Genomic DNA, 24,108 nt, shown 5'->3' with positions numbered 1-24,108 from the left:
TTTACTTCCATTTCACTAGGAGGTGGGTCAAAAAGGAGCTTGCTGTGATTTATGGCATAGAGTGTTTTGCCTATGTTTTCCTCTAAGAGTTTCATAGTTTCTGGCCCTACATTTAGGTCTTTAATCCATTTTGAAATTATTTTTGTGTATGGTGTTAGGGAATGTTCTAATCTCATACTTTTACATGTAGCTGTCCAGTTTTCCCAGCACCACTTATTGAAGAGGCTGTCTTTTCTCCACTGTATATTCTTGCCTCCTTTATCAAAGATAAGGTGACCATATGTGCATGGGTTTATCTCTGGGCTTTCTATCCTGTTCCATTGATCTATATTTCTCTTTTTGTGCCAGTACCATACTGTCTTGATTACTGTACCTTTGCAATATAGTCTGATGTCAGGGAGCCTAATTCCTCGAGCTCCATTTTTTGTTCTCAAGATTTCTTTGGCTATTCGGGGGTCTTCTGCGTTTCCATACAAATTGTGAATTTTTTTGTTCTAGTTCTGTGAAAAATGCCAGTGGTACTTTGATAGGGATTGCATTGAATCTGTAGATTGCTTTGGGTAGTAGAGTCATTTTCACAATGTTGGTTCTTCCAATCCAAGAACATGGTATATCTCTCCATCTATGTGTATCATCTTTAACTCCTTTCATCAGTGTCTTATAATTTTCTGCATACTGGTCTTTTGTCTCAAGTAGGTTTATTCCTAGATACTTTATTCTTTTTGTTGCAATGGTAAATGGGAGTGTTTTCTTGATTTCACTTTCAGATTTTTCATCATTAGTGTATAGGAATGCCAGAGATTTCTGTGCATTAATTTTGTAACCTGCTACTTTACCAAATTTAAGTTTTCTGGTAGCATTGTTAGGATTCTCTATGTATAGTATCATGTCATCTGCAAACAGTGACAGCTTTACTTCTTCTTTTCCGATTTGGATTCCTCTTATTTCCTTTTCTTCTCTGATTGCTGTGGCTAAAATTCCAAAACTATGTTGAATAAGAGTGGTGAGAGTGGGCAATCTTGTCTTGTTCCTGATCTTAGTGGAAATACTTTCAGTTTTACACCATTGAGGACGATGTAGGCTGTGGGTTTGTCATATATGGCCTTTATTATGTTGAGGAAAGTTCCCTCTGTGCCTACTTTCTGCAGGGCTTTTTATCATAAATGGGTGTTGAATTCTGTCGAAAGATTTCTCTGCATCTATTGAGATGATCATATGTTTTTTCTCCTGCAATTTGTTAAAATGGTGTATCACGTTGATTGATTTGTGTATATTGAAGAATCCTTGCATTACTGAAATAAACCCCACTTGATCATGGTGTATGATCCTTTTAATGTGCTGTTGGATTCTCTTTGCTAGTATTTTGCTGAGGATTTTTACATCTATGTTCATCAGTGATATTGGCCTGTAGTTTTCTTTCTTTGTGACATCTTTATCTGGTTTTGGTATCAGGGTGAAGGTGGCCTCGCACAATGAGTTTGGGAGTGTTCCTCCCTCTGCTATATTTTGGAAGAGTTTGAGAAGGATAGGTGTTAGCTCTTTTCTAAATGTTTGATAGAATTCGCCTGTGAAGCCATCTGGTCCTGGGTTTTTCTTTGTTGGAAGATTTTTAATCAGAGTTTCAATTTCAGTGCTTGTGATTGGTCTGTTCATATTTTCTATTTCTTCCTGATTCAGTCTTGGCAGGTTGTGCATTTCTAAGAATTTGTCCATTTCTTCCAGGTTGTCCATTTTATTGGCATAGAGCTGCTTGTAGTAATCTCTCATGATCTTTTGTATTTCTGCAGTGTCAGTTGTTACTTCTCCTTTTTCATTTCTAACTCTATTGATTTGAGTCTTCTCCCTTTTTTTCTTGATGAGTCTGGCTAATGGTTTATCAATTTTGTTTATCTTCTCAGAGAACCAGCCTTTAGTTTTATTGATCTTTGTTATTGTTTCCTTCATTTCTTTTTCATTTATTTCTCATCTGATCTTTATGATTTCATTCCTTCTGATAACTTTTGGGTTTTTTTATTCTTCTTTCTCTAACTGCTTTAGGTGCAACGTTAGGTTGTTTATTTGAGATGTTTCCTGTTTCTTAAGGTAGGATTGTATTGCTATAAACTTCCATCTTAGAACTGCTTTTGCTGCATCCCATAGGTTTTGCATCATCGTGTCTCCATTGTCATTTTTTTCTAGGTATTTTTTAATTTCCTCTTTGATTTCTTCAGTGATCTCTTGGTTATTAAGTAGTGTATTGTGTAGTCTCCATTTGTTTGTATTTTTTACAGATCATTTCCTGTAATTAATATCTAGTCTCATAGCATTGTGGTCGGAAAAGATACTTGATACAATTTCAATTTTCTGAAATTTACCAAGGCTTGATTTGTGACCCAAGATATGATCTATCCTGGAGAATGTTCCATGAGCACTTGAGAAAAGTGTGCATTCTGTTGTTTTTGGGTGGAATGTCCGATAAATATCTATTAAGTCCATCCTGTTTAATGTATCGTTTAAAGCTTGTGTTTCCTTATTTATCTTCATTTTGGATGATCTGTCCATGGGTGAAAGTGGGGTGTTAAAGTCCCCTACTATGAATGTGTTACTGTCGATTTCTCCTTTTATGGCTGTTAGCATTTGCCTTATGTATTGAGGTGCTCCTATGTTGCGTGCATAATTATTTACAATTGTCATATCTTCTTCTTTGATCGATCCCTTGATCATTATGTTGTCCTTCTTTGTGTCTTGTGATAGTCTTTATTTTAAAGTCTATTTCATCTGATATGAGAATTGCTACTCCAGCTTTCTTTTGATTTCCATTTGCATGGAATATCTTTTTCCATCCCCTCACTTTCGGTCTGTATGTTTCTCTAGGTCTGAAGTGGGTCTCTTGCAGATGTCATATATATGGGTCTTGTTTTTGTATCCATTCTGTATCCATTCTTGTTTTTGTAGCCAGTCTGTGTCTTTTGGTGGGAGCCCTTAATCCATTTACATAAAAGGAAATTATCTATATGTATATTCCTATTCCCATTTTCTTAATTGTTTTGTGCTTGCTTTCCTTCTCTTGTGTTTTTTGCCTAGAGAAGGTCCTTCAGCCTTTGCTGTAAAGCTGGTTTGGTGGTGCTGAACTCTGTCAGCTTTTGCTTGTCTGTAAAGGTTTTAATTTCTCCATCAAATCTGAATGAGATCCTTGCTGGGTAAAGTAATCTTGGTTGTAGGTTTTTCTCCTTCATCACTTTAAATGTGTCCTGCCACTCCCTTCTGGCTTGCAGAGTTACTGCTGAAAGATCAGCTGTTAACCTTATGGGGACTCCCTTATGTGTTATTTGTTGTTTTTCCCTTGCTGCTTTTAATATGTTTTCTTTGTATTTAATTTTTGATAGTTTGATTAATATGTGTGTTGGTGTGTTTCTCCTTGGATTTATCCTGTATGGGACTCTCTCTGCTTCCTGGACTTGATGAACTGTTTCCTTTCCCATATTATGGAAGCTTTCAACTATAATCTCTTCAAATATTTTCTCAGTCCCTTTCTTTTGCTCTTCTTCTTCTGGGACCCCTATAATTCGAATGTTGGTGCGTTTAATGTTGTCCCAGACGTCTCTGAGACTGTCCTCAGTTCTTTTCATTCTTTTTTCTTCATTCTGCTCTGCAGTAGTTATTTCCACTATTTTATCTTCCAGGTCACTTATCCATTCTTCTGCCTCAGTTTTTCTGCTATTGATCCCATCTAGAGTATTTTTAAATTCACTTATTGTGTTGTTCATCGTTGCTTGTTTCCTCTTTAGTTCTTCTAGGTCCTTGTTAAATGTTTCTTGCATTTTCTCTATTCTATTTCCAAGATTTTGGATCATCTTTACTATCATTATTCTGAATTCTTTTTCAGGTAGACTGCCTATTTCCTCTTTATTTGTTAGGTCTGGTGGGTTTTTACCTTGCTCTTTCATCTGCTGTGTGTTTTTCTGTCTTCTCATCTTGCTTATCTTACTGTGTTTGGGGTCTCCTTTTTGCAGGCTGCAGATTCGTAGTTCCTGTTGTTTTTGTTGTCTGTCCCTAGTGGCTAAGGATGGTTCAGTGGGTTGTGTCGGCTTCCTGGTGGAGGGGACTAGTGCCTGTGTTCTGGTGGATGAGGCTGGGTCTTGTCTTTCTGGTGGGCAGATCCATGTCTGGTGGTGTGTTTTGGGGTGTCTGTGGCCTTATTATGATTTTAGGCAGCCTTTCTGCTAATGGATAGGGTTATGTTCCTGCCTTGCTAGTTGTTTCACGTAGGGTGTCCAGCACTGTAGCTTGCTGGTCGTTGAGTGAAGCTGCGTCTTGGCATTGAGATGGAGATCTCTGGGAGATGTTCGCCATTTGATATTACATGGAGCTGGGAGGTCTCTTGTAGACCAGTGTCCTGAAGTTGGCTCTCCCATCTCAGAGGCACAGCACTGACTCCTGGCTGGAGCACCAAGAGCCTTTCATCCACACAGCTCAGAATAAAAGGGAGAAAAAGAAGAAAGAAAAGAAAAGAAAAGAAAGAAAGGAGGAAAGAAAGAGGATAAAATAAAATAAAATAAAGATTAAAAAAATAAAGTTATTAAAACAAAAAATAATTAAGAAAAAAAAATTTTTTTAAGTAAAAAAAAAAAAAACGGACTGACAGAACCCTAGGACAAATGATGAAAGGAAATCTATACAGACAAAATCTCACACAGAAGCATACACATACACACTCACAAAAAGAGGAAAAGGGGAAAAAGTAATATGTCTTGTTCTCAAAGACCACCTCGTCAATTTGGGATGATTAGTTGTCTATTCATATTTTCCACAGATGCAGGGTACATCAAGTTGATTGTGGAGATTTAATCCGCTGCTCCTGAGGCTGCTGAGAGAGATTTCCCTTTCTTTACTTGTACGCACAGCTTTCGGATTTCAGCATTGGATTTGGCCCCGCCTCTGCGTGTAGGTCGCCTGAGGGCTTCTGTTCTTCGCTCAGACAGGATAGGGTTAAAGGAGCAGCTGATTCGGGGGCTCTGGCTCACTCTGGCCGGGGGGAGGGAGGGGAACGGGGCGAGCCTGTGGCGGCAGCGGCCGGCATGACTTTGCCCCAGCCTGAAGCGCGCTGTGCGTTCTCCCGGGGAAGTTGTCCCTGGATCACGGGACCCTTGCAGTGGCGGTCTGCACAGGCTCCCAGGAGGAGAGTTGTGGAGAGTGGCCTGTGCTTGCTCACAGGCTTCTTGGTGGCGGCAGCAGCAGCTTTAGCGTCTCATGCCCATCTCTGGTGTCTGCGCTGATAGCCGCGGCTCGCGCCCATCTCTGGAGCTCCTTTAAGCAGCGCTTTTAATCCCCTCTCCTTGCTTACCAGGAAACAAAGAGGGAAGAAAATGTCTCTTTCCTCTTCAGCAGGTCCAGACTTTATCCCAGACTCCCTCCCGGCTAGCCATGGTGCACTAACCCCTTCAGGCTGTGTTCACGCCGCCATTCCTCTCCCTGCGCTCCGACTAAAGCCCATGTCTCGGCTCCCAGCCCCACCCGCCCCGGCGGGTGAGCAGACAAGCCTCTCGGGCTGGTGAATGCTGGTCGGCCCCGATCCTCTGTGCGGGAATCTCTCTGCTTTGCCTTCCGCACCCCTGTTGCTGTGCTCTCCTCCGTGGCTCCGAAGCTTTCCCTCTCCGCCACCCACAGTCTCCACCTGTGAAGGGGCTTCCTAGTGTGTGGAAACCTTTCCTCCTTCACAGCTCCCTCCCACTGGTACAGGTTCTGTCCCTATTCTTTTGTCTCTGTTTTTTCTCTTCTCTTTTACCCTACCCAGGTACATGGGGAGTTTCTTGCCTTTTGGGAGTCTGAGGTCTTCTGCCAGCATTCAGTGGGTGTTCTATAGGAGCAGTACCATATGTAGATGTATTTCTGATGTATCTGTGGGGAGGAAGGTGATCTCCGCGTCTTACTCTTCTGTCATATTCCTGCTACCTTCCCAAACCAATTCTTGATCAAATCCAGAATTTAACCCTTACTTACTATAGGAGCTATTTCTGGGTCCTATCTCCCCTGAAGCCTTGTCTTCTCAAGCTGGACACTATATATCAGATTGAGTTTTTAAAAAGCTTTTCAAAGACCCCCTAATGTCTAAAGCAATGACTCTGAATGCCAGAGCCACGGCTTGGGTATCCACCACCAGTGCTCCAGCAATTCCTAGAGCCCATTCCAGAAATGGCCTGCTGTGGCCTCTCCAGATAAACTAAGGTTCTGACATAAAGCCTGTAAATGTTGGAAGAATTTGCCAACACATCATCCTTATAAATAGTAAATAACTTCACAAAAAAAAACCTATTTCCATGTTAAAGGTAGAAGAAGGAGTTTGAAAACAGATACAAAATTTTCAAAAATATAATTTTATACTTTTTCAGGTAATCGTGAGTATAAAGATAGTTGTGATTATAAAAGGGAAATTCACATAAGTCTCATACATTTACATAGTTATATAAGAACTTACTTTAAAAGTATATACACTATACATTTTACATTGATTTAATGGGAGTAATCAAATTCCAGAAAATGAAAAAGTACATCACTAATTCCTTTAGAAAGAAAATGTAAATAAGCTCACATATTTTAACTTCAGGAGACTCAGTCAAATAATACATTTCTTAAGATCAATTAAAACTACGGTCTTCAGATTTTCTAGTTGCCTTCTTACTACTGATACAACACTGAATGGTATTTTATCTCTATAATAAATAATAAAGATAAGTAATAAAGAACAATTATTACCTGTGAATAATCTTTGATAATATAAACTTTAGGTACAAGAACTATTTAAAACTTTATTATGATATCAGAATTAGATTTCATTTTTTAAACAAAAACTATGTCATTAAAAGTAGGTATCAAACACTTGGGAGTAATTATGTACTTCTTTTTCTAACTAATCATTCTCCAACAGATACAGACCTAGTGTGAAATACTTCACATAGATGGATTACAATATAGTTGGATTAAGTCACCACTTGTTCTGGGTGAATTTAATATGTGGATGTTTATAATACAGGAAACTAATCTGAGAATGCTAGCCAAGTATTATGTAATGAACTTTATAAAACTAACCCTTTGACAGATTGAGTAGTAATGCTCAATGTACAAAACTATTTCTAAATCACTCTTGATGGTTTAGCAGGGGATCCCTTGTATAAAGACTAAATTTTGAAAAACAGTGAAGACTTGCAGTTCCCAAGTTAGAATATCAACTAGAAGTGGGTAAGCTCCTTGAATGTTTGAATCTCAATAACTTAAGGGTAGCAAATGCTCAGTAAATACTTCTTGATTATATAAAGCACTCTTTAAAATAAAAAAGGAATAATAATTAGGTATACGAAGTTTGAAAATTATGAAATAATCATACAACATTGGAATTTACATCTAAGGCTATCTGACTCCAAAGTCTGACTCATCTTTCCACTATTGCATTTTTTCTTTTCTTCACTTAAATAACTTACATAACTGAATTACGAAAGCATTTTAAAAGATAAGTTTGTATTAAAAAGAGATCATAATCTCAAAATGCTGGTTGAGGTACAAGAAAAATAAGTAAAAATAAGTAAACTGTGAATACTAATTCATCTAGAAACACTGCAAGAAGCAGAAACGTGAAATAAATGTGGGAGGGATGGAGACAGGGAGAAAGGGAGACACAAAGTAAATGCTGAAGGGAATACTGGGAGAAGGGAGGGGAGGGACAGAGAAGGAAGGAGAGGAAGGAAGTAGGGAGGAGCAAGAGGAAGAAGGAAAGGGAGGCAGAAGTGGGGGGGGGGAACTGCATCTAAATCAGTCTCTCTTCTAGTCTACTGGGAATAACAACAAAAACAGTATTTTCATTGTGTAAGGTATATCCAAATATAGGAGCTGTTTATTTCATTTACCTCAACCAAATGACAAAATAATATACAAGTAAAAGAAAAAGAGAAAATACATTAATAAATGAGAAAGGTAAATTTAATAATTAAAAAAATATTTTAAAAAGAGTTGCTAATAATCCTTCTATTTAACCAGAAAACAACAAAAATTTTATAATTAAAAAATATATAAATATGAAGACTAGTCACATTTAAAAACTATAACCACAAATCTTTGATTAAAACATAATGTTTCCCTTTCCATTTACTTCCAAAGCTTATTATGAAAATTTTAGTACAATATAGATATAAAATTAAGCTATGAAAGCAAAACTGAGCTATAAAATGACCTGTGATTTTAATGGCATTTAAATACAGGTAAAAAGAGGATCAATAAAAGCTTCTAAACAAATACAACTTTATTTTTCTTATTTAGCACTCAGTAATTAAATGAGTAAATCTGAAGCCTATGAGAAAAATTTAAACATTCCTTGCATTCTATTACAAGTACTGCATAATTCTATTAATAGCATTAACTACTCAAAAATAGTTTCCATTATTTTCAAAAAACAAAACAAAGAAAGAAATACTTATTACACAGTTTGGTAATTAGTCTATTTTGGCTTACTTTAATATTTTTAAAATGTGAATTGGTCTAAGTGTAATCATTCCACCACTTATAAAGATAACTTTCAAATGATAAGAATAAAAATCACTAAAATAAACATTTTTCATAATTGCATCATACCTTTAGCTACAGCTTCTTTATATTTCTCTTTGGCAGAATTCATTTCTTTTATTAATTGTCTATAGCTTGTTTTTAATTTCTCTAATTCTGTCTTTGTGACCTGTCAAAAAAAGAAATGAAAAAAAACTTTTTAATGCTTAAATTTATTTCAGTCGAGAACCTAAATTCCAAAGCATTAATAGATGCATATTTTACTGCTTATGGGGCAGAGGTGCTCTTTAATATACAATTACAACCAATAAACTAAAATTAGCTTAGAAATCGGTGATAAATTCAACAGCATATGAAAAAAAAACATTTCTTAAAAAGAAGAGCAGATCATAAAATAGTGCTGTCATCATCTAAAATGTAAAGGCCAGGGGCTTCCCTGGTGGCGCAGTGGTTGAGAGTCTGCCTGCCGATGCAGGGGACACAGGTTCGTGCCCCAGTCCAGGAGGATCCCACATGCCGTGGAGCGGCTGGGCCCGTGAGCCATGGCCGCTGAGCCTGCACGTCCAGAGCCTGTGCTCCACAGGGGGAGAGGCCACAACAGTGAGAGGCCCGTGCACCGCAAAAAAAATATATAAATAAATAAATAAATAAAATGTAAAGGCCAATAATTAATTGCTGTGTACAAAAATATTTTCTCTAATAAAAAATAATTTAAAATACTTATTTTAATTATACAGAATAACTCTGAGCTGTCATAATTCACCAGTTCTAACATGATTTTTTTTTTTTCACACTGTAACATCTCTGAAAAGATACATCTAACAATCATTGTTGGCCAGGCAGCAATCATGACAGTGGTCACTGCATGCACACATGAACTTCGTTATTATCTCTACCCAAAAGCTAGACAAATCCAAGTCTTTGATTCTGTCGTCAAAAAACCATAACAAGCATTTGAGAAAAAATTGAGTCTTAGATTGTATCTAAAAAACTTCTAATAAGCCTTCTGGAAGAGTATGAAATCAGCAGCATTAGAAACTTGCTAAAGGGGCATAAGAAACTTGGAAGAAAATCCCACAGTCCACTTTAAACAAATTCTGCATCACAAATGTTCTTGACAGCATGGAGGATTGCACTGTGTAAATAAACAAAAATATCTACAACTATGATATAGATATAAATGAGTTCAAATCATTCCCTTTTAAAAAGAACCTCACTGGTTAACATTTTGTTTTTAATGGACTTTACCTTTTAGAGCACTTTTAGTATCACAGCCAAATTAGCACAAAGTATGGAGATTCCCTACTTGTCTTTTACCCTGATTCATGCACAGCCTCCCTGATTATCAACATACTCCACTGGAGTATGTTTGTAAATTTTTACAATTGATAAACCTACAATGACACAACATTATCACATAAGTCCATAGTTTACATTAAGTTCCACTCTTGGTGTACATTTTATGGTTTTGAACAAACATATAATGACATGTATCCACCATTATAGTACCACACACAGTTGTTTCACTGTCATAAAACCCTCTGTGCGCCACCTATTCACTAACTCCTGGGAATCAATGATCTTTTTACTGTCTTCATAGTTTTGACTTTTCCAGAATATCATATAGTTAGAATCATACATATTTTTCATATTGGCTTCTTTCACTTAGTAATATGCATTTAAGGTTCCTCCATATCTTTCTGTGGCTTGGTACCTCATTTTCTTTGAGCTCTGAATAATATTCCATTGTCTGGATGCACTACAGTTTATCCACTCACTTACTAAAGGACTTCTTGCTTGCTTCCAAGTTTTGACAATTATGAATAAAGCTGTTATAAACAGCTATGTGTGGGCTTTAGTGTAGACATATGTTTTCAACTCCTCTGCACAAATACTAAGGAGCTCAATTGCTGGGTCCTATGGTAAGAGTATTTTTAATTTTGTAAAAAACAGCCAAACTGTCTTCCAAAGTGGCTGGATTATTTTGCATTCCCACCAGCAATGAATGAGAGTTCCTGTTGCTCCACAACCTCACCAGTATTTGGTGGTTGTCAACGTTCTAGATTTGGGGCATTCTAATAGATGTGTAGTGGTATGTCATTGTTCCTTTAATTTGCACTTCCTTGATGACATATGATGTTGAGCAACTTTTTATGTGCTTATTTGCCATCTGTATATCTTCTTTGGTGAGGTGTTTGTTTTTTAATCAGGTTGCTGGTTTTCTTAGTAGACTTTTAAGAGTTCTTTGTGTATTTTTTTTAATTAATTTTATTTATTTTTGGCTGTGTTGGGTCCTCGTTGCTGGGTGCAGGCTTTCTATAATTGCAGCGAGCAGAGCTACTCTTTGTTGCGGTTCACGGGCTTCTCATTGTGGTAGCTTCTCTTGTTCTGGAGCATGGGCTCTAGACATTCAGGCGTCAGTAGTTGCAGCACATGGGCTAAGCAGCTGCGGCACACGGGCTTCAGTAGTTGCAGCGCATGGGCTCAGTACCTGCAGCACATGAGCTCAGTAGTTGTGGCTCGCAGGCTCTAGAGCGCAGGCTCAGTAGTTGTGGCTCACAGGCTTAGTTGCTCCGCAGCATGTGGGATCTTCCTGGACCAGGGATCGAACCCATGTCCCCTGCATTGGCAGGCAGATTCTTAACCACTATGCCACCAGGGAAGAGTTCTTTGTGTATTTTAGATAACAGTCTTTTGTCAAATGTGCCTTTGCAAATGTTTTCTTCCAGTCTATGGCTTATCTTCTCATTCCTTTGATACTGTATTTGCAGAGCAGAAGTTTTATTTTTTATTTTTTTGAGGACAACCTGAATACAATACATATAATATATACCATATATATATAAAATATATATATAGCTTGGAGCAGGCAAGAAATATGGACACTTCCATCTACGTGACTGCCCATCACAGTTACTGCTCTGGTCTCATGGGCTCGAACTATTTTCCATTTTGCATACTTTTAAACTGTTGTATCACATTGATGTCTGTTGTTGAAATCTTTCTGAGAATTTTGCCAATCTGGTTCATTTTATCTTGCCTATCAGGCTGCTTTGAGTTCATTATATCTTTTAAACTTATGAAGTCATTATAGTTCCATAATTGCTTATAGACCACCCAGAGTGTGCCTGAGACCCTTTTGGGTTTCACTTCCAATGCTCGTACTTTCCCTTAAATTCTGTACTAAAGATGCCATACCATTTGAGATTGGAGGCACACTTTCATACCATGACTCACGTCCAGTGTTAAGTAGAATTTCTCTGAATGAAAACTCATGTGTTCCTTTGCCATTTGCAACACGTATCACATACATTTCTGTAGAGTTATAATGTTTTTAAAAAGAAAGAAAGGAGGGAATTCCCTGACGGTCAAGTGGTTAGAAATCTGCGTTCTCACTGACGAGGGCCCAAGTTCAATCCCTGGTCAGGGAACTAAGATTCCACAAGCCATGCAGTACAGGTAGGGAGGAGGGAAGAAAGAAAGGAAAACAGAGAAGTTTTAAAATTTTGAGGAGTTCCAACTTATCAATTATTTCTTCATGGATCACGCCTTTGGTGTTGTATCTAAAAAGTCATCTTCATACCCGAGGTCATCTAGGTTTTCTCCTATTTATCTTCTAGGTGTTTTATACTATTACATTGTACATTTAGGTCTGTGATCCATTTTGAGTTAATTTGTGTGAATGGTGTAAAGTATGTGTCTAGATTCATTTTTTTGCACATGGCGGTCCCTTGTTCCAGCACCATTTGTTAAAAATATTAACTTTTCTCCCCTGTATTGACTTTGCCCCTTTGTCAAAGATCAGTTAACTACAATTATGTGGATCTACTTCTGACTCTCTCCCTCTATTCTGTTCCACTGATCTATTTGTTTTCCTATTGTCTTTCACAAACACAAAACTATCTTGATTACTGTATTTTTAATTTAAAATACTCCTTTATCTTTTGTATATTAAGATATTTACACACACACACACATATATATACATATATATACACACACACCTATATAGATATATATCAAGTCACAAGGCAAATTACTCATTATCCACAGAAAACTATCAGAATAATTTTTTAACATCTATTTAAAGTATAATTGCTTTATAAGGGTGCGTTAGTTTCTGCTTTACAACAAAGTGAATCAGTTACACATATACTTATATCCCCATAACTCTTCCCTCTTGCGACTCCCCCCCTCCCACCCTCCCTATCCCATCCCTCTAGGTAGTCACAAAGCACCGAGCTGATCTCCCTGTGCTATGCGGCTACTTCCCACTAGCTATCTATTTTACATTTGGTACTGTATATACGTCCATGCCACTCTTTAACTTTGTCCCAGCTTACCCTTCCCCCTCCCCATAACCTCAACTCCATTCTCTAGTAGGTCTGTGACTTTATTCCCGTCTTGCCCCTAGGATCTTCATGATTTTTTTTTTACGTTCCATATATATGTGTTAGCATATGGTATTTGTTTTTCTCTTTCTGACTTACTTCACTCTGTATGACAGACTCTAGGTCCACTCTGTATGACAGACTCTAGGTCCATCCACCTCACTACAAATAATTCAATTTCTTTTCTTTTTATGGCTGAGAAATACTCCATTCTATATATGTGCCACATCTTCTTTATCCATTCATCTGTTGATGGACACTTAGGTTGCTACCATGTCCTGGCTACTGGAAATAGAGCTGCAATGAACATTGTGGTACATTACTCCATGAATTATGGTTTTCTCAGGGTATATGCCCAGTAATGGGATTGCTGGGTTGTACAGTAGTTCTATTTTTAGTTTTTTAAAGAACCACCATACTGTTTTCCATAGTGGCTGTATCAATTTACGTTCCCATCAACAGTGCAAGAGGGTTCAATTTCTCCACACCCTCTCCAGCATTTATTGTTTCTAGATTTTTTGATGATGGCCATTCTGACCAGTGTATGATATCTCATTGTACTTTTGATTTGCATTTCTCTAATGATTAATGATGTTGAGCATTCTTTCATGCGTTTGTTAGCAATCTGCATATCTTCTTTGGAGAATGTCTATTTACGTCTTCTGCCCATTTTTGGATTGAGTTGTTTGTTTTTTTGATATTCAGCTGCATGAGCTGCTTGTAAATTTTGGAGATTAATGCTTTGCCAGTTGCTTCATTTGCAAATATTTTCTGCCATTCTGCGGGTTGTCTTTTCATCTTGTTTATCTGTTTTAACTGTCATTGGTTTAAGTGTTTTAAGTGTCATTGTTTTAAGAATCATTGGTTCCCATTAGTTTATTTATGCTTTTATCTCCATTTCTCTAGGAGGTGGGTCAAAAAGGATCTTGCTGTGATTTATGGCATAGAGTATTCTACCTATGTTGTCCTCTAAGAGTTTGATAGCGTCTGGCCTTACATTTAAGTCTTTAATCCATTTTGAGTTTATTTTTGTGTATGGCGTTAGGGAGTGCTCTAATACAATTCTTTTACATGTAGCTGTCCAGTTTTCCCAGCACCACTTATTGAAGAGGCTGTCATTTCTCCACTGTATATTCTTGCCTCCTTTATCAAAGATAAGGTGACCATATGTGCGACGGTTTATCTCTGAGCTTTTTATCGTGTTCCATTGATCTATATTTCTCTTTTTGTGCCAGTGCCATACTGTCTTGATTACTGTAGCTTTGCAATATAGTCTGAAGCCAGGGAACCTGATTCCTCCAGCTCCATTTTTCTTTCTCAAGATTGCTTTGGCTATACGGGGTCTTTTGTGTTTCCATACAAATTGTGAAATTTTTTGTTCTACTTCTGTGAAAAATGCCAGTGGTAGTTTGATAGGGATTGAATTGAATCTGTAGATTGCTTTGGGTACTATAGTCATTTTCACAATGTTGATTCTCCCAATCCAAGAACATGGTATATCTCTCCATCTATGTGTATCATCTTTAACTCCTTTCATCAGTGTCTTATAATTTTCTGCATGCAGGTCTTTTGTCTCCTTAGGTAGGTTTATTCCTGGATATTCTATTTTTTTGTTGCAATGCTAAATAGGAGTGTTTTCTTAATTTCACTTTCAGAGTTTTCATCATTAGTGTATAGGAACACCAGAGATTTCTGTGCATTAATTTAGTATCCTGATACTTTACCAAATTCATTGATTAGCTCTAGTAGTTTTCTGGTAGCATCTTTAGGATTCTCTATGTATAGTATCATGTCATCTGCAAACAGTGACAGCTTTACTTCTTCTTATCCGATTTGGATTCCTTTTATTTCCTTTTCTTCTCTGATTGTTGTGGCTAAAACTTCGAAAACTATGTTGAATAATAGTGGTGGGAGTGGGCACCACTGTCTTGTTCCTGATCTTAGTGGAAATGATTTCAGATTTTCAACATTGAGGACGATGTAGGCTGTGGCTGTGTCATACATGGCCTTTATTATGTTGAGGAAAGTTCCCTCTATGCCTACTTTCTGCAGGGTTTTTATCATAAATGAGTGTTGAATTTTGTCAAAAGCTTTCTCTGCATCTATTGAGATAATTATACGGTTTTACTCCTTCAATTTGTTAATATGGTGTATCACATTGACTGATTTGCATATATTGAAGAATCCTTGCATTCCTGGGATAAATATGACTTGATCATGGTGTATGACCCTTTTAATGTGTTGCTGGATTCTGCTTGCTAGTATTATGATGAGGATTTTTGCATCTATTTCATCAGTGATATTGGCCTCTAGTTATTTTCCTTTGTGACATCTTTGTCTGGTTTTGGTATCAGGGTGATGGTGGCCTCATAGAATGAGTTTGGAATGTTCCTACCTCTGCTGTATTTTGGAAGTGTTTGAGAAAGATAGGTGTTAGCTCTTCTCTAAATGTTTGATAGAATTCGCCTGTGAAGCCATCTGGTCCTGGGCTTTTGTTTGTTGGAAGATTTTCAATCAGTTTCAATTTTAGTGTTTCTGATTGGTTTGTTCATGTTTTCTATTTCTTCCTGGTTCAGTCTCGGAAGGTGGTGCATATCTAAGAATTTGTCCATTTCTTCCAGGTTGTCCATTTTATTGGCATAGAGTTGCTTGTAGTAATCTCTCATGATCCTTTTATTTCTGCAGGGTCAGTTGTTACTTCTCTTTTTTCATTACTAATTCTATTGATTTGAGTCTTCTCCCTTTTTTTCCTGATGAGTCTGGCTAACGGTTTATCAATTTTGTTTATCTTCTCAAAGAACCAGCTTTTAATTTTATTGATCTTTGCTATCGTTTCCTTCATTTCTTTTTCATTTTTTTCTGATCTGACCTTTATGATTTCATTCCTTCTGCTAACTTTGAGGGTTTTTTGTTCTTCTTTTCCTAAATGCTTTAGGTGTAAGGTTAGGTTGTTTATTTGAGATGTTTCTTGTTTCTTAAGGTAGGATTGTATTGCTATAAACTTAGCTCTTAGAACTGCTTTTGCTGCATCGCATAGGTTCTGGGTTGTCGTGTTTTCATTGTCATTTGTTTCTAGGTATTTTTTTATTTTCTCTTTGATTTCTTTGGTGATCACTTGGTTACTAAGTAGTGTATTGTTTAGCCTCCTTGTGTTTGTATTTTTTACTGATGTTTTCCTGTAATTGATATCTACTCTAATAGCGTTGTGGTCAGAAAAGATACTTGAAACAATTTAAATTTTCTTAAATTTACCAACGTTTGATTTGTGACCCAAGATAAAATCTATCCTGGAGAATGTTCCATGAGCACTTGTGAAGAATGTGTATTCTGTTGTTTTTGGATGGAATGTCCTATACATATCAATTAAGTCTATTTTGTTAACGTATCATTTAACTTGCGTTTCCTTATTTATTTTCATTTTGGATGATCTGTCCATTGGTGAAAGTGGGGTGTTAACGTCCCCTACTATGATTGTGTTACTGTCAATTTCCCCTTTTATGGCTGTTAGTATTTGCCTTATGTATTGAGGTGCTCCTATGTTGGGTGCATAAATATTTACACTTGTTATATCTTCTTCTTTGATTGATCCCTTCATCATTATGTAGTGTCATTCTTTGTCTCTTGTAATAGTTTTTTATTAAAGTCTATTTTGTCTCATATGAGAACTGCTACTCCAGCTTTCTTCTGATTTCCATTTGCATGGAATATATTTTCCCATCCCCTTACTTGCAGTCTGTATGTGTCCCTAGGTCTGAAGTGGGACTCTTGTACACAGCATATATACAGGTCTTGTTTTCATATCCATTCAGCCAGTCTATGTCTTTTACTTGGAGCATTTAATCCATTTATATTTAAGGTAGTTATTAATATGTATGTTCCTATTACCATTTTCTTAATTGTTTTGGGTTTGTTATTGTAGGAGTTTTCCTTCTCTTGTGTTTCCTGCCTAGAGAAGCTCCTTTAGCATTTGTTGTAAAGCTGGTTTGGTGGTGCTGAATTCTCTTAGCTTTTGCTTGTCTGTAAAAGTTTTAAGTTCTCCATCGAATCTGAATGAGAACCTTGCTGGCTAGAGTAATCTTGGTTGTAGGCTTTTCCCCTTCATCACTTTAAATATGTCCTGCCACTCGCTTCTGGCTTGTGGAGTTTCTGCTGAAAGATCAGCTGTTAACCTTATGGTGATTCCCTTGTATGTTGTTTGTTGTTTTTCCCTTGCTGCTTTTAATATTTTTTCTTTGTATTTAATTTTTGATAGTTTGATTAATATGTGTCTTGTCTTGTTTCTCCTTGGATTTATCCTGTATGGGACTCTCTGTGCTTCCTGGAGTTGATTGACTATTTGCTTTCCCATATTAGGGAAGTTTTCAACTATAATCTCTTCAAATATTTTTTCAGTCCCTTTCTTTTTCTCTCCTTCCTCTGGGACCCCTATAGTTCCAATGTTGGTGTGTTTAATGTTGTCCCAGAGGTCTCTGAGACTGTCCTCAATTCTTTTCATTCTTTTTTTTTTTTTTTGCATTACACAGCCCTCTCACTGTTGTGGTCTCTCCCATTGTGGAGCACAGGCTCCGGATGCCCAGGCTCAGTGGCCATGGCTCATGGGCCTATCCTCTCCCATTCTTTTTTCTTTATTCTGCTCTGTAGTAGTTATTTCCACTATTTTATCTTCCAGGTCACTTATCCATTCTTCTGCCTCAGTTATTCAGCTATTGATCCCTTCTAGAGAATTTTTTGTTTCATTTATTCTGTTATTCATCACTGTTTGTTTCCTCTTTAGTTTTTCTAGGTCCTTGTTAAACGTTTCTTGTATTTTCTCCGTTCTATTTCCAAGATTTTGGATCATCCTTACTATCATTATTCTGAATTCTTTTTCAGGTACACTGCCTATTTCCTCTTCAATAGGCAGGTTTTTACCTTGCTCCTTTATCTGCTGTGTGTTTCTCTGTCTTGTCATTTTGCTTAACTTACTGTGTTTGGGGTCTCCTTTTCACAGGTGCAGGTTCGTAGTTCCTGTTGTTTTTGGTGTCTGCCCCCAGTGGCTAAGGTTGGTTCCGTAGGTTGTGTACACTTTTTGGTGGAGGGGACTAGTGCCTGTGTTCTGGTGGATGAGGCTGGATCTTGTCTTTCTGGTGGGCAGGTCCATGTCTGGTGGTGTGTTTTGGGGTGTCTATGGACTTATTATGATTTTAGGCAGCCTCTCTGCTAATGGGTGGCATTGTGTTCCTGTCTTGCTAGCTGTTTGGCATAGGGTATCCAGCACTGTAGTTTGCTGGTCGTTGAGTGGAGCTGGGTCTTGGCGTTGACATGGAGATCTCTGGGAGATTTTCGCCATTTGATATTACGTGGAGCTGGGAGGTCTCTTGTGGACCAACGTCATGAACTTGGCTCCCTCACCTCAGAGGCACAGACCTGACGCCTGGCTGGAGCACCAAGAATCTGTCATAATCCACACAGCTCAGAATAAAAGGGAGAAAAAAAAGAAAGAAAAAAAGAAGATAAAATAAAGTAAAATAAAGTTATTAAAATAAAAATTAATTATTAAAGATAAAGAAAGAAGAGAGCAACCAAACCAAAAAACAAATCCACCAATGATAACAAGCGTTAAAAACTATACTTAAAAAAAAAAAGCACAGACTGAACCCTAGGTCAAATGGTAAAAGCAAAGCTGTACAGACAAAATCACACAGAGAACTATACACATATACACTCACAAAAAGAGAAAAAGGGAAAAAATATATATATATCATTGCTCCCAAAGTCCACCTCCTCAATTTTGGGATGATTTGTTGTCTATTCAGGTATTCCACAGTTGCAGGGTACATCAAGTTGATTGTGGAGATTTAATCCGCTGCTCCTGAGCCTGCTCGAGAGATTTCCCTTTCTCTTCTTTGTTCGCACAACTCCTGGTGTTCAGCTTTGGATTTGGCCCCGCCTCTATGTATAGGTCGCCTGAGAGCATCTGTTCTTCGCTCAGACAGGACGGGGTTAAATGAGCAGCTGCCTCAGGGGCTCTGGCCGGTGGGGAGGGAGGGGTACGGAATGCGGGGCGAGTCTGTGGCGGCAGAGGCCACCGTGACGTTGCACCAGCCTGAGGCGCGCCGTGTGTTCTCCCGGGGAAGTTGTCCCTGGATCATGGAACCCTGGCAGTGGCGGGCTGCACAAGCTCCCAGAAGGGGAGGTGTGGACAGTGACCTGTGCTTGCACACAGGCTTCTCGGTGGCTGCAGCAGCAGCCTTAGCGTCTCATGCCTGTCTCTGGGGTCCACGCTGAAAGCCGCGGTTAGCGCCCATCTCTGGAGCTCCTTTAAGCGATGCTCTTAATCCCCCCTCCTCGCACACCAGGAAACAAAGAGGCAAGGAAAAGTCTCTTGCCTCTTCGGCAGCTCCAGACTTTTTCCCAGACTCCCTCCCGGCTAGCTGTGTTGCACTAGCCCCCTTCAGGCTGTGTTCACACAGCCTACCCCAGTCCTCTCCCTGGGATCTGACCTCGGAAGCCAGAGCCTCAGCTTCCCACCCCCACCCATCCCGGCTCGTGAACAGACAAGTCTCTCGGGCTGGTGAATGCTGGTCGGCACCGATCCCCTCTGCAGGAATCTCTCCGCTTTGCCCTCTGCACCCCTGTTGCTGCGCTCTCCTCAGAACCATTTTTTTTTTTAAGATTCCATATATATGTGTTAGCATATGGTATTTGTTTTTCTCTTTCTGACTTACTTCACTCTGTATGACAGACTCTAGGCCCATCCACCTCACTACAAATAACTCAATTTCATTCCTTTTTATGGCTAATATTCCATTGTATATATGTGCCACATCTTCTTTATCCATTCATCTATCGATGGACACTTAGGTTGCTTCCATGTCCTGGCTATTGTAAATAGAGCTGCAATGAACATTGTGGTAAATGATTTTTTTTTTTTTTTTTTTTTTTTTTTTGCGGTACACAGGCCTCTCACTGCTGTGGCCTCTCTCATTGCGGAGCACAGGCTCCAGACGCACAGGCTCAGCGGCCATGGCTCCTGGGCCCAGCCACTCCATGGCATGTGGGATCCTCCTGGACTGGGGCACGAACCCGTGTCCCCTGCATCGGCAGGCAGACTCTCAACCACTGTGCCACCCGGGAAGCCCTAAATGACTCTTTTTGAATTAGGACATAGAGTTTTTAAAAAGTAGTCCATCATTATCCTTTTAATATCCATGGGATATGTACCTTTCACTTCTGATATTAGTAATTTGTACTCACACTGGGTTTTTGTTAGCCTGGCTAGAGGCTTACTGATTTTATTCTTCTCAAAGAACCAGATTTTGGTTTTGTTGACTTTATTAGTTTCATATTTTCATTGAATTCTGCTCTAATTTTCATTATTTCTTTTCTTCTGTGTACTTTGGATTCAATTTGCTCTTCTTTTTCTACTGTCCTAAGGTGGAAGCTCAGATGATAGATTTTAGATCTTTCTTCTTTTCCAACAAATGCATTCAATGCTATAAATTTCCTTCTAAGCACTGCTTTTGTTGTATCCCACAAATTTTGATAAGTTTTGTTTTCAGGTTCGTTTCGTTCAAAATATCTTTAAATTTTTCTTGAGATTTCTTCCTTGATCCACATGTTATTTAGAAATGTGCTGTTTAATCTTCAAGTATTTGGGGATTTTCCAGCTATCTTTCTGTTACTGATTTCTAGTTTAATTCCACTGTGGTCTCAGAGAAGACACTGTATCAACTCCATTTTTTAAAATTTGTTAAGGTATGATTTATGACCTAGAATGTGGTCTATCTTGTTGAACCATCCAATGTGAGTTTGAGAAGAATGTGTATTCTCCTGCTGTTGGATGAAGTAGACTATAGATGTTCCTTATATCTAGTTGACTGATGATATTATTAAGTTCAACTCTGTCCTTACTGATTTTCTGCCTGCTGCATCTGTCCATTTCTGATGGGGGGTGGGGAGGGTGCTGAATTCTCCAACTATAATAGTGGTTCATCCATTTCTCCTTACAATTCTAACACTTTTTGTGGTTCTATCAGTATTTTGATGCTATGTTGTTAGGCACATATATGTTAAGGATTACAGTGTCTTCCTGGAGAACTAACCCCTTCAACATTATGTAATTCCCCTCTTTGTCCCTGATAAATTTCTTTACTTTGAAGTCTGTCCTGTCTGCAATTAATATAGCTACTCCCACTTTCTTTTGATTAGGGTTAGTATGGTATATCTTTCTCCATCCATTTACTATTAATCTATATGTGTCTTTATATATAAAGTGGTTTTCTTGTAGACAACATACAGTTGTGTTTTGTTTTTTTATCCAGTCTGACAATATCTGTCTTTTAATTGGTTCATTAAGACCACTGACCTTCAAAGTAATTATTGATATACTTGGATTAGTATCTACCATATTTGTCACTGTTTCCTATTTGTTACCCTTATTAGTTGTTCCAATTTTTGTCTTCCACTATTTTTCTGTCTTTGTGGTTTTAATTGAGTACTTTATGTGATTCTATTCTCTATCATTTCTTAGCATACTAGGTATACTTTTTTTGCTTTTTTTAGTGGCTGCCCTAGAGTTTGCAACATACATTTATAACTAATCCACTCCTACTTTCAAATAACACTATACCACTTCATGCATAGTGTAAATACCTTACAATAACAAAATAATCCTAATTCCTCCTTCCCATCCCAAGTATTATGGCTGTCTTTCATTTCACTTATATATAAGCATACATAAAAATACGTACACACACACAGGATATATACATGAGTGTACATAATCAAATACATTGTTGCTATTATCGTTTTCAATAAACCATTATCCATTAAATCAATTAAGAATGAGAAAAATAAAAGTTTTCATTTTATCTTCACTCATTCTTTCCCCAATGCTCTTTCTTTCTCTATGTAGATCCAAGTTTCTGACCTATATCATACTTTCCTTCTCAGTCTATTGGCAACAAATTCCATCAATTTTTGTTTGTCTGACAAAGACTTTATTTCTCCTTCACTTTTGAGGGATATTTTCACAGGGTTCAGAATTCTAGGTTTATGAGGGGTTTTTTCATCATTCATTCTGCTTGGTGTTCTCTGAGCTTCCTGGATCTGTCATTTGGTGTCTGACATTAATTTCGGGAAATTCTCAGTCATTATTGTTTCAAAAATTTCTTCTATTCCTCAGTCCCTTTCTTCTCCTTCCCATTATATGTATGTTACACCTTTTGTAGTGGTCCCAAAATTCTTGACTATGCTGTTTACTTTTTTTTTCAGTCTTTGTTCTCTTTGCTTTTCACTTTTAGAGATTTCTATTGATATAAACTCAAGTTCAGAGAGTCTTTCTTCAGTTGTGTTCAGTCTCCTAATAAGCCCATCAAAGTCATTCTTCATTTCTGTCATAATGTTACTGAACTCTAGAATCTCTTCTTGGTCCTTGCTTAGGATTTCTATCTTTCTGCTTACATTGCCCGTCTGTTCTTGTATGCTGTCTACTTTACTCATTAGAGCTCTTAGCACATTATTAATAGTTGCTTTAAATTCCCAGTCTGATAATTCCAAGATCCCTGTCATGTCTGGTTCTGATGCTTGCTCTGTCTCTTCCAATTGTGTTTCCTGCCTCTTGGTATGCCTTGTCTCTTTCTTCTTGATTGTCAGGTATAATGTACTGGGTAAAAGGAACTGAGGTAAACAGGACTGTACTAATGTGGTGCTAAGTTGGCAAGGAAGGAGAAGCATTTTATAGCCCTCTGATTAGGTCTTGGTCTTTCACTGAGCCTGTACCTCTGGACCATGAACTTCACATGTACTTCTCAGTCCCCACCCCACCTTACATGGGACAGGATGGCTAGAGTGAGCTGGAGTTGGGTACTTCCCTTCCCCCAGGTCAGTTAGGTTCTGGCTAAACAGTTTGTCCTGACGACAGACCTTGTTAAAAACAGAATGTTCTAGCATATGTCAAAATTATTCCTTTTCCTCTGCCACTACCAGGATCATGAGATTTTTTTTGTTTCCTATATTCTCTGTGAGAACCTCATAGGGATTTGGGAGGTAAAATTCACAAGTGTGAAGGCCCCTCAATGAGTGGGTCCTCCTGGAGTTTGTAACCCTCAGAAATGTCCACACTGAACTTCCAGAATTTGTCAGTTACAGTTCAGGTTTTTCTACAACCAACAATGGTTCCCAAGACTGCTGCTGTTCTGATAAGTTGCGATTCTCTGTATTTGCTTGTCAGTCTCTCCAATTGGTGGGGGGGTGGGGGGGGGCAGTCATCTGCTCTGCGACCTACTTTCTCTAACGGATCTAAGAAAGAGTTGTTGATTTTTCAGTTTGTTCAGCTTTTTACTTGTTGTTAGGATGGAGGGACAACTTCCAAACTTCTTACATGCTGGTCTGGAAACTAGAAGTCTTAACTTTTGAACTTGCTAAACAACCAATTCACTATTCAGCAAACTGGCAATTTTTTAGGGGGTGGGGGGGCTATGTTGGGTCTTCATTGCTGCACGCAGGCTTTCTCTAGTTGTGTCCAGAGGGGACTACTCTTTGTTGCAGTGCACTGGCTTCCCATTGTGGTAGCTTCTCTAGTTGCAGAGCACGGGCTCTAGGCACGCAGGCTTCAGTAGCAGCACGCAGGCTCAGTAGTTGTGGCTCACGGGCTCTAGAGCACAGGCTCAGTAGTTGTGGCACATGGGCTTAGCTGCTCCATGGCATGTGGGATCTTCCCGGACCAGGGATCGAACCTGTGCCCCTGCATTGGCAGGCAGCTTCTAAACCACTGCACCACCAGGGAAGTCCCAAACAGGCAAATTAATATCAAAAAGCAAGAATTTATCCTACCTTACACCTCATGGCAACCAAATAGTTGATACAGGAAAAATTTTTATTGAAAAACTCCAGCTAACAATTGCATCAGAAATGACAGAAGTAAAATATTGCCATTTTACAACCTCCACTGAGCTAATGGATCTAAGCGGTGAATATGAAGTGTTGCTAAAACTATTAGGGGAAAGGCTGAAAAGAAACTTTTTTAATAGATTGAGCAGGCTGGCAACACTGGAACCTATTAGTCAAGTTAACATCAGAAGAAGATAAACAAGCAGACATTATATACCTCTTGATATGAAACAACAGGAAGTCTATACCAGCACCTATGATGTATTCTTGCCCAAAATAAACAGCCAAAATCTTATCAAGTCTCTAGATCTAACTT

At 38.3% G+C, this 24,108-nt stretch overlaps 1 protein-coding gene across 7 annotated transcripts in view; it reads right to left on the bottom strand.

The window, feature by feature from the left end:
* FER (FER tyrosine kinase) overlaps nt 1–24,108 on the bottom strand; it is a 465,769-nt gene that overhangs the window by 366,097 nt on the left and 75,564 nt on the right. For all 7 annotated transcript variants that reach the window (XM_070045166.1, XM_070045168.1, XM_070045167.1 and 4 more), the window contains one exon: nt 8,599–8,698. In XM_070045166.1, coding sequence (XP_069901267.1) covers nt 8,599–8,698 — 100 coding nt within the window. The remainder of the gene's footprint in view (nt 1–8,598; nt 8,699–24,108) is intronic.

Source organism: Globicephala melas, chromosome 3 (genome assembly GCF_963455315.2).
Source record: "Globicephala melas chromosome 3, mGloMel1.2, whole genome shotgun sequence".
In the NCBI taxonomy this organism is placed as follows: Eukaryota; Metazoa; Chordata; class Mammalia; order Artiodactyla; family Delphinidae; genus Globicephala; species Globicephala melas.
Note: the sequence above shows the minus strand (reverse complement) of the source record. Positions and strands in the feature narration are given on the sequence as shown.